General features: G+C 38.1%; 2 protein-coding genes across 3 annotated transcripts; one reads left to right on the top strand and one right to left on the bottom strand.

Annotated features, from left to right (window-relative positions):
* LOC18613222 (GABA transporter 1) lies at positions 1,171-4,298 on the bottom strand. Of its 2 annotated transcripts, none has more exons than XM_007050342.2 (7): positions 3,813-4,298; positions 3,397-3,519; positions 3,102-3,196; positions 2,795-2,981; positions 2,527-2,657; positions 2,214-2,429; positions 1,171-1,729 (listed from the first exon to the last, which is right to left on the bottom strand). In XM_007050342.2, exons 1-7 carry the CDS (start codon positions 4,132-4,134, stop codon positions 1,337-1,339), a joined length of 1,467 nt encoding a protein of 488 aa, XP_007050404.2. In that variant the 5' UTR covers positions 4,135-4,298; the 3' UTR covers positions 1,171-1,336. The 2 variants fall into 2 exon arrangements, with proteins under 2 accessions (XP_007050404.2, XP_007050403.1); XM_007050341.2 differs by having other exon boundaries at positions 3,397-3,618; positions 3,813-3,887.
* On the top strand, positions 4,732-8,133 carry LOC18613221 (signal recognition particle 9 kDa protein). Its single transcript, XM_007050338.2, has 4 exons — positions 4,732-4,996; positions 5,161-5,229; positions 7,203-7,296; positions 7,814-8,133. Exons 1-4 carry the CDS (start codon positions 4,925-4,927, stop codon positions 7,888-7,890), a joined length of 312 nt encoding a protein of 103 aa, XP_007050400.1. The 5' UTR covers positions 4,732-4,924; the 3' UTR covers positions 7,891-8,133.

Genomic DNA, 10,771 nt, shown 5'->3' with positions numbered 1-10,771 from the left:
TAAGCATGTTTTCCATGATTGAGCTTCATATCCAATAAGCTATTCTTTAATGTGCTCTTCTATGGCAAGCACGTTCTCCATGATTGAATGTATTCTCCCAACTACTCTTAAGAAAGTATTTCTCCTCAGCATAAATATGAGAGTCCTGGAGGTTGGAGGGCAAGGAGAAAGAATCATAAATTCAGCAAAGACTATTCTCAAAATTCTCTAAAAGCTCTTCCAACTATTCTCTCTACTCAGCTCTTATCATCCTCCATCGCTTTCTTTACCGTCTGCCACCAAAGCACTTACGCTTCGAAGACTGTTCCAATCTTTCTCTGTGTAGCCTCTAACACATTTCATTTCACTTATTGCAACATGTCTTCTCTCTTTAACAGAAGAACCCCCTGCAAGAACAAATAGTCACTTTTAGTTGGTCATTAGTAATAAGGTCTTCGCTTCCCAGTGGCCCTAGCGCATAGATGCAACATTTGGCTAACCTCTAAATCTGGTGTGTTCACTGCTGCTTCCACTTGGGCTTAGTTGAGAACCGTGAAGCCTGAAGTTGTTTGGCATAGGTTGATCTGGTTCTCCTACTATATTCCTAAGCACTCTTTCATTGCTTGGCTTGCCATTACTGGATGGATTAAACACTCTTTCTAGGCTCAGTTCTTGGGGATTCCAAGTTGAGAATTTAAGGTGCTGTGGTGTAATGAGGAGGTGGTCTCGACAGATCATATCTTTTATGCCTGCAACTTCTCCAGGCCTATATGGAAAAGAATATTTGCAGGTTTATTTTGTTCAGAGATAGATTGAAGACTGGCCAGCCGAAGTATCATGGGCTGTTCAAAATTTCAGGGGCAAATCACTTGCTTCTCTTCTTCTTCGACTTGCTTGGTCTGCTATCCCATTTGGAGAGCTAGGAACACTTGCAGGCATACCAGCACAGTGCCTTCCCAGGAGTCTGTTTAAGCAAGTAGTTTATGACATTCAAATTAAAGTCAATAGATTGCCTGCTACTGATGATAAGACACAAAATCACAGTTTGTGTGATAGGAGGGGTTTTGCTCTTAAGCTTTAATGTTTACAATTGGTTTAAACACTGATTATGAACTTCTATACTCCCATGGCAGATTTTTTTTTTGTTGTTTCCTTGGGTGATGGAATAAAAATTTCATTATAAAAAAAAAATAGAATTGAAGATAGTGAATCATTTTTTCACTGTAAACCATCTAACAAAGCAGTCAATAGACTTTTTCGTCTAAATAGATATATAGTAGCATGCTTTTCATGCATGCTTATATGCATTCCCTTTTCATAAGTAATAATGGATTGCAAATAATGCAAATCCAGGATTTTACATGTCATGGAAGAACTTGTAAGTCTTGACATCTTCGACAACAAATCTGATTGCACCAATGCAACCCAAAACAGCAACAACTGAAAACCAGGCGGCTATTGCAATATTAAGAAGCTGGATGGAAAGGCGAAGTTCTCTGTTTTTGGGCATTTTCCCAGCTTTCAGGAATGCTAAAGCGGGGAAGACAAAGTCCAGCGGAGTGAATCCAATGGCACCACAAATGGACACAAAATCCACGAAAAAAGGCATAGCCGCAGCAACAAGAGTTACAAGAACAATGTAGATGGCGGTGAAGATAAGGCGGGCAAAGTGATTTCTGAAGGGAAAACTGTTTGTTCTGTTGGAGAGCATTCTTTCCTCAAAGTAGGCATAAGTAGGCCTGCAATATATCTAAACAGAGAAATTGTTCAACACTTATTCGTTATTAAACGAAAATAATTTATCCAAAACAACAATTTATATCCAAATTAAAAGGTTGTCTGACTTTTTTATCTGAACCCTGCCACTTTATGGAAGATCCTGCTTGGCATAGCTTTGAACATTTGTTTATGTATTTTTGCGAAGTACGTTGTTCTTAACAAGCAGTTGTCTGAATCTTAAACGGCATGTCAAGAATTAGTACTTTCTTTTTCTAGGAAGAAATAATCTTATGGGTACCTGGTAGCATCCTGATATCTGAATCACAGCAATGATATTGGCCATGACAATTTTCCCTTCATCCGGAGCAACAATTCATTTCCAAAAATCCAAATCAAATTTTTTTTCTTGATTTCTTATATGAGTTACACCACTTTCCCTTCCATTCTGATCCACGTAGCTCTGAATATTAACATATGTTTACTAAAAATTTAGAAAGTTATGCTTGAAAGGGTACCTGGTAGCATCCTGATATCTGAATCACAGCAAAGATATTTGCCATTACAATTGTCCATTTTGGGACAGTCAAAGAAGCCAAGATGTAAGGCTGGACTTCTGATCCAAATGCCCAGTATCCACTGAAAGCTAGTTGCCAGTAAGTTAAAACAATAACACCATATGCTGTTGACACACCTTTATACATATTTTTCACTGCAGGTTCCCTCACTGTATTCTGGCAAAAATTATCAGTGGTCAATGATTGCTAAGCGTGAAATGAATCAAAATTTATCCATACCACTACAACCCTATGAAAGGTAAGCCTGTTAAACCTGTATTTCTGGAAGCATTGCATCTCCAAATGAAAAAGCAATTGCACCAAGAGCATTGAATGCTGCAAATCTCTTAGCAGAGGAGCTTCCCTGCAAACCATAACTGACCGACTCCCTATCAATCTTTTTACCTACACAAGTATGAAAACTTTACTATTGGTACTAGAGGTAATATCAGGATCAAGTTTAGAAACCGAATCAGCTCATAAATGGATATCTAAAAAATAATAAAACAAAAACAAAATGAAGAATTAAGTCCCAAGTCTACCATTATATATTGTGACGCCCATGGTTGTGCCAGCAAAGCCAATTGTGCTTAAAGTGCATAACGCATTGACCCATCTTAGAGAGTGGATGTCAGGGAGCTGAGAGAGGAAAAGTTCGAAAGCCCCAAAGAATATGATAAAGTGTTGCAAGGTGAGTGTGCCATCCTTATGGTAGTGTTTGTAAACCGCCTGACCAATAGAAAAAATTTAAAGAAAGGAAAAGAAAGAACTTGAGAAAAAGAACGAAACACATATGTTATTGCCTTATTGGTAAGATCCCTGAAGAAAAATCAGGCCAGACTGACTGACCTTGAGGCTGCTACCAGCAGCAATTTGAATGGCAATATTATTTCCCAACGAAGCCACCTGCTGAAAAAATGCAATAGACCAGTAACCCCAGAATCCTTCAAGAATTAAAAAAAAAAAGTCAAGCAAATAGCATAACAGTGACCGGTCACTTTCAGCAGGGCAAATATCTAACTGAAAAGAAGCCTATATAAGTACCTGAATTTAAATAGTAACAACATTTACATAAAAATCACAAAAAGTAAAGAGAATGCAAGAGGAAATCAACAAGGAGAAGCAAGTATAGAAAGATACTGACCAAAGATACTCTGTGCAAGAAGCCGATATGTGACATGCTTCTTGCCATTCCACCTCCACAAAGAGGCAACTAGTAAGCTAGAATACCACGTAGCTAGAGTTGCAGCCACCAAACTACTTACACCTAGAAACCATCCCGCAGCAAATTTATGGTGATGACTCATGGGAGATTAGTAGAGTCCTCCTTATTCCATTAACCTTTTGAAGAAATACAACTAAAATTCTTTTTCAATAACAAAAGCAGCTAGTTAAGAGTTGAAGATGCGGATCAAATTTAGTTTCATCTTGACAGTATCAATTTAAAGAACTAGGAAATCAGAGCTGATCTTATCTAAAAGAGTAATTACTTTTAAGACTAGGAATAATTAAGAAAAGAGACATAGTTGAAAGAAGTAAGGACTAAGGAGATGTACTTACCTAGAGGCCAGCCGAGAGAAGCGAGAGCAAATGGCAGAGGAGCATAAGCGGCAGGGGTAGCAATGGTCGTGGCAACATGGAAAGCTGCGTGTTTCCATGTTCCTTTCCCAGCGGCTTCATGGCTTTTGGAATCTTCCCCTCCAATTTGCTTTTGTTCGTCTTCTTCGTGGAAAGCTGTGGTTGTCCGGTTTTCTGTCTTCGATGGGAGTGATGCCTGGTCTGAACTCATTTTAGGTTCTCTGCCTTCGCTAGCAACTGAGTTAGAATATTCTTTGGTGTTGAAGTTAAAAACAAAAGCAATACGACTTCTAAGAGCTTCCATTAATTATAATAAATTAACTATGAGAAGTGAGAAGGCTAATTTTTCTTCGTTTTTAATTCTGGGTTTGACGATTCTCTGGCATGCTACTGTACTAGAACCGGTGGTTAGTTAGTACTGGGTGCTCTCTTTCAACGCCAATTGCGGCTTTGGAAGGAAAACTTTCGCTAACTGACAAACTTAGCCAGCAACCTCACTAGCTTCTAGCAAACCTTGTAAAACCGGTAGTCCTTAATCAGTAATACGACACCGCATCATGCGCATTCCAAGTAACTCGTGTCGATATAAAACCGCAGCGTTTTGCTGATTTTCTACAATTGAAGCAGAGCAGATGACATAGTCTCAAGTCACTCACCTACTCACACTTTCGATTTAAAAAAATATTTTTATTTATAAATTTAAAATTATCTCATTTTTATAAAATACTAAATTTATGTTATTTTCACCCATTTAATTATCTTATCTTAACATCAATATCTCCTATAAAAAGTTTCACGAAAAATTAAATAAATTTTAATAATAATTATCACGAGCGCATGCTTTTAATCTAAAAATAAAAGAAATTTACTTATAAACTTGAAATTCATTTAATATCGTTTCAACGGGAAATCCGTCTTTCCCTTCGTTTCTTCGCTGTCGTGGCGAGCTTCTATTGGCATAAAAAACACCTTTGACCACAATAGTCTTAGTGCATAAAACGGTTAAAAAAAACAACTCTGCTTCCCTTAGAGTGTGACGACGCTCCTTTTGCGGATTCTCATCGAAAATCGGTTCTTCTTCGATTGACGGCGCAATGGTTTACATCACATCGTGGGACGAATTCGTGGAGCGAACCGTACAGATATTCCGTGCCGATCCTGAATCTGTAGGTTAACTGTACTCTCTCTCTCCTACTCTATTGTCATTGTTATTAAATGGAAATTGAAATTCTGGTCTGATTAACAGTTAGGGTTTGTTATATATCAGTCATGATTGTTACTGATTTTTTTTGAGGGTCTATTTTTCTGGATTTGGATCGGGGGGACCTAGACTCGGTATTGCATGAAGTACCGACATTGTGATGGCAAATTGGTTTTGAAAGTTACCGATAACAAAGAGGTATGAAATGCATTGCACTGTTGACTTTATATGATTCAATTGTTGTACTGAAGTGTTAATTGATGTTTAGTAGCCAACAAATTCGGTTAGATTTGGGGATTCATTAAGAAATTGTCTGAGAATTTGAGCATCTGTTTACCTTCAATGGATTTGCTCATATGCATATGAATATGTGGATAATGTACTTGAGATTGTATCCGGTTTCGCTCTCTTTTGTGTTTTTTCTGTTGATATGTTGTTTCTTAGTTTTAAAAGTTGTATAGGGAAACATTCCTCTTTTGATAACAGTTTAGATTATTACTGTGCCTTTTAGATTCAGAAATTTGATGGCATGTTGTTGAGGGAAGTAGAAACTGGGAAACTCTGATCATAGATTATGGAAGAGCAAGGTTTCTTGAAATAGCCTTATGAACCTGATCTCCATAACTCCTTGGTGAAGTTGGCACAAACATCTTGTCTTGTTACTTTCCTATCTTTTTGCAGTCAAGTTATCTAGAATATAAAGCACAAGTAGCAATTAAACTGATTTTTTTTTCCTGTTTCTGGCCCCAAATTAGAGAAAATGCTACTAGATTTGACTTTTTTTTAGTAGAAAAAATGCATGAGTAAATCTTGCCAGTGCCTGCCGTTATGCTATGTTTGTCAGTTTGTAAAATTCGTCGAAGGAGAAGAAAGGCAAGGGAAATTGCATAAAAAGAACTTTAAGGAAGCCGCTTCAATAAGGTTATCGTTAACTGGTAAAGTGATGCAGTTGGCCATTTATCAAATTCTCTATTATATGGAGAAAATTTTCCACATGACTCTTGCCTTGTTTTGGGATCTTTTAAAATTCCTCAAGAATTATGCTTGGTTTACATGAAAACTTAGTTGCTCAGTTGTGTTTAGATAAGTTTACACAAAGTGTGAAACTGATTTCTTTAACTCAAAAATTTTAGTCTACTTGAAACCATGAATCTAAAGGTGATGTATGGCATAAAAGTTTTTTTTTTTTGAAAATCGAATGGCATAAAAGTTTAACCCTGTCAGTTATATCCGACCTACGTGTCATTAGGTGATCAGTTCATAGTTTCAGGATTCAGGAACCTATATGCTTTCTCCAGCTGTTTGATATGTTTCCTTATTTTATTTGGGTGGATTTTTGGCTTAATCCTTTATATACAATTTTTTTTTTTTAAAAATGCAAGTACAAATTGTGTCATGTTTGGGCACTGTATTAACCAACTCATTTAAGAATCATTAATCGATATTATTGTCACTTTGACTTGGAAGAAGTACGTACTATCAATAATTGGCACATCTTATCAGAATATCATTATAGCTTTGTGGGTTTGAAAGGTTAGTGAGAATTTGATAATTGAGGAAAGATGGCAGAGAAGGATCAATCTTTAAGTCAATTTGAACTTAATATCTCAAGCGTCAGTGATACAAGAGCATAATTAAGGCCTAGACCGTGGTGCTATTAGGATAATGGTTGAATGGTGAAGGATGTAATGAATAAGAATCCTGCATTGCTTGGATATCTCAAATTTGATTGTAGAAGAGCCTAATCGGAGCCTGCACCTAGCAGCTAATAGCTTCTGGACAGCACCAAAGGCCCAAAGCAGTCTAGGGGTCTTATATAAAAGTTAGTATAGTCAGTTTGTTGGGATAATATGATACATCAGATGATCACAATTAAATCTCAGTGCTGCTTCTGCCCCCCTCCTAATGTCTTACAATAGTATCTCTGCTACCTAAATAAGATATTCATACCTTGTGTATGTGCACGGCCTTGAGGTTTTCTTTTTTCACCTTCTACTGTCTTTTTAGCCTTTAGATTTCTCAAGGAAAAGAACTGATCAGTTGTAATTTTGGGACTTTTGAATGGGAATCTATGACATGGATTTGAAGTTATTCTGCTTCTTTTATGTTATATGTTGTATGCTATCGGGGTTTGCTCATGAAGTTACTCTGCTTCCTCTAATTGTTATTAGTGCCTTAAGTTCAAGACAGATCAAGCACAAGAGGCTAAGAAGATGGAGAAACTGAACAATATATTCTTCACTTTGATGGCTCGGGGACCTGATGGTATCATTCTTTATTGCTTTGTATTCAAAATCCCTCATCTGTGTTCAATAAGTAGCAAAACGCAAGTCATTATTATTCGATGGCAATTAAGTACATTCTATTCTAACTTATTCCTCTATAGGAGGTCAACAAAAAAAAGAGGGAGCTGGGGAAGAAAAAAGAATATTTTTATTTCTGTTTTTTTTTTTATGACCAAAAAGAATATTTTTCTGTTTAAGAATGCAAGGAGTTTTCTAGGATGTCTATACTCCTGCAAGGAATTGTCTCTTAAATGTCTTAAAAGTTAAAATGATACAAAAATTTATGGAGTTTTTGTTTGACATGCAATGAAATCCAAAATCAAGAATCTAATTGGATAAAAGAAACCCTGTCAAATAGGTACAATTGAAGTTTGGCCATGGAGTTTACTTACTGTTATGAACTATTTTTTCCAACATCTTTTATATCATTTATCGGTGTGTGTTTTGGTTTTCTATCTGGATGTTTTAACTAGTTAGCATTCTTGCTTTTGATGCAGTGGACTTGTCAGAGATTACTGGGAAAGAACAGATGGAAGCACAGCCAGCAAAGAAGGGAAGGGGAAGAAAACAGTAGCTTGATATGCAGGTAGACATGAGGTTTTTGAACAAATATGATAGGACCCAGTGAATTTTAGAGAGAAATTTTGTGACTTATGGTTTGAAAATGCTCAGATTGTCAAAATTTTTCTGAAGATATTAAGACGAAATATTATTGATTTTCTGGATTCCCTAGAATGCAGATTCACTTTCTGTACAAGTATATCATTATGTTGCCTTTCAAAAAATAAGATTATGTTCCCTTTTGGGTTGGATACAAGTTCTCAATCCTTCACCAAACACCTCTGGAAAAGGAGTGTGGACTGTGGACCATCTCTGTTTTTGCTTATTATACAGGGTGCAGAAATTGTCATGACCCTTGAATTTTACACGATTCTCCATCTGTAAATTTGGATATTTACTTAAAAGCGTGGCATGGAGTAATGCCAAACCCTGGGAAACAACTTGCACCCAATAAATCTGCAAAAGTGCCAAAATCTCTTTTCTTTTCAGTAGTCACACAGTAACTGTTTATTCGCTGTACTCGAGTGTGAATGTGTTGTCAAATTGTAGGCAGCTTTGGATTATCCTTCTTCTGAGAAACTGAGTTCAGACTGGTAAAACCTGACTTAATAATTATGAATCGCGTTGTTGATTGATGGTGCGAAACTCGAGGCATAAGTGACGTACATGAATTACAGGGCACAGCCTCCACTAAACTTGCGTGGTGGGTTCTGCCTCTGCAAGATAATTGCGAGACTCGTACCCAAAACAAGTTAATAAATTACAAGGGGTTGAAAATGAATAAGAACTGCCCCTGTGACACGGCCTGCGAGTCCAACCCAACCAATCATCGGGTTAGCATGCAGACAGGGGTTTCGGCAGGCATACACGCAGTAGCCACTTGGACGACACAGGTGAGATGCTCCGCAAGTATCTTGCGCACTGGCGCCCCAGCGGGCCTGGCACGTTAAACCTGGCGTGCTAAGGCCGCGCCCGCGATGGCCGAGTGCAGGTCTCCTACGCGTAGGCAGGTCGCATGGACAACTGGGCCGCGCATGCTTGAGCGCCTCGCACAGTCGGGCCGCACGCTCAGATGGGCAGCGCGTACTTGCGCTTCCCGCTCATCTGGGCCGCACGCCTCCTGCACCCCACCCGTGAGGAAACCCTAGCGCCTAATCTTTAAGTGCTGCTTGGAAGGGTGCCGCGCAGGCAATGTAGCCCCAGCGCCTAAATTATAGGCGCCACTCGAGGGCTTGTTGTACGAGCCGCACATGCTGGGTGCACTTAAGACTGGTGCGCCCCGCGCTAGCAAGCTGCGCATCTTTGGCACTCGTGAGCCGCGTGCCTCCGCGACCAGCACATGCCGTGCACCGGTGGGCCATTCCCAGCGCACCACAGGCTGCCCATGCGGGAGCTGATTTTGTGGAGCCGCATGGGCTGCAAGGGGGCCAAATTCCTTTAGATTGAGGTTAAGGTTGGATACTTACTCAGCAAGTTAGGAAATATTATTTCTTCAACTGTATCTTTATTCTTTTGCAAATTAAGGAAACCTAAGCTAGTTTATTTTTTTGTTTTAATTTACTTGACACCAAGTAGACCATAGGCTTTAAATAACCACTTTAAGTAATTTTTTGTTTTCATCAAGTAATTTATTTTTGTATTTAAATTTTAAGTATTTTATTTTTTATTATTAAAATAATAATACTTATTTATTCACTTTAAGTTTGTTTTCATATTTATTTATTTCACGTTTTTGCATATTTAAGAATTCCCGTTAAGACTTGTTTAGTCGTGCATACACAAAACTAAATCGTCGTACGGAACTTGACTAAATTTTTAAGCTCATGATACCGTGCCCTCCCCTGGCATTTGGGTGAAATTCATACCAAAATATCCCTCCATGCAATCATATTTATTAACAAATGGACAAAACATATTCAATGTCCCATCAAATCTTGTTACTACCAGCAATTACAATCGTTATGTTTTGCATGGGTGGGAGACAGGCAAGCCTTGTTGTTCCCACGGTATCTCGTCCGGTTTCACTAGCAAGTTCATTACAAGAGCAAAGTGAGAATGCAAAGAGGGAGGCTAAAGCCAAAGCCCAAGCATGCAAAATAATTCAGCAAAAATTCTAATCATGCCGTACCTTTAAAGCTCGTCTCTCCTCAGTCCTCAGATCCCTATGCATTTGTCCACTACTATACTTTGCTTTTATCTGGCTAAAAAAGATAAAGGCGTTTAAAGTTCATGTGCCAAGAAAAGCTTGTGAAATCCCAGTACTTTTGTCCCCCCCCTGAGAATAGTACTACTATTTGCAAAAGAGAAAAAAAAAAAGAATTGAAAGTTCGTGGAAAAATATTCTCCAATTAAAGAGACAGATGGACAGAATGTTTTTGGTGGGTATAAGCAGAGACAAAGTGCATTATTTCTTTATCAAGGGGGTATGTTGAGAGGTCTGGTGGGGCTTCCACCTTCCAGGAAGCTCTGGTTTGGAGTCCAAAAATATACTATATTCTCCTAATTTGGTGATTTTATTCCCATGGTGACACTCACCTGTGACTTGTGAACATGTGGGCTAAAGGGTTTTTGTGTCTGCTTCAATTCCTTAATCTATAAAAAAACATTGAAAAGGAAACAGATTTCGACCAGGATTTGGATGAAGATTTGATTAGTTGTACAAGGAAACAGGCTTTTAACGAGAATATTATGCTTATCGATATAACCAAAGGTGATCATTTCACGGTGCAATACTGCTCAAAAAGGTGTTGAGGTCATGGTGAACTCGTCGATTTATGTGTTTACTAGCCGATGATAAAAGATTTTCTGCTTTCATCACTGTGCTTTTCTTTTGTTTTTCCCCACAAAGCTATTAGCACAGCGCAAAGTTAAAAACTTTTGTAATTAAAAGCAAA

This window comes from Theobroma cacao, chromosome 1 (assembly GCF_000208745.1).
Source record: "Theobroma cacao cultivar B97-61/B2 chromosome 1, Criollo_cocoa_genome_V2, whole genome shotgun sequence".
NCBI classification, from domain to species: Eukaryota; Viridiplantae; Streptophyta; class Magnoliopsida; order Malvales; family Malvaceae; genus Theobroma; species Theobroma cacao.
Note: the sequence above shows the minus strand (reverse complement) of the source record. Positions and strands in the feature narration are given on the sequence as shown.

What these genes read in the sequence shown, in the direction of transcription:
- LOC18613221 (XM_007050338.2), top strand. Translation starts at nt 4,925, where the DNA reads ATGGTTTACATCACATCGTGGGACGAATTCGTGGAGCGAACCGTACAG. An exon ending in AAGTTACCGATAACAAAGAG is followed by an intron (nt 5,230 to 7,202) that starts GTATGAAATGCA and finishes AATTGTTATTAG; the next exon opens with TGCCTTAAGTTCAAGACAGA. An exon ending in GATGGCTCGGGGACCTGATG is followed by an intron (nt 7,297 to 7,813) that starts GTATCATTCTTT and finishes CTTTTGATGCAG; the next exon opens with TGGACTTGTCAGAGATTACT.
- LOC18613222 (XM_007050342.2), bottom strand. Translation starts at nt 4,134, where the DNA reads ATGGAAGCTCTTAGAAGTCGTATTGCTTTTGTTTTTAACTTCAACACC. An exon ending in TCTTGCACAGAGTATCTTTG is followed by an intron (nt 3,197 to 3,396) that starts GTCAGTATCTTT and finishes TAATTCTTGAAG; the next exon opens with GATTCTGGGGTTACTGGTCT. An exon ending in CTGCTGGTAGCAGCCTCAAG is followed by an intron (nt 2,982 to 3,101) that starts GTCAGTCAGTCT and finishes TCTATTGGTCAG; the next exon opens with GCGGTTTACAAACACTACCA.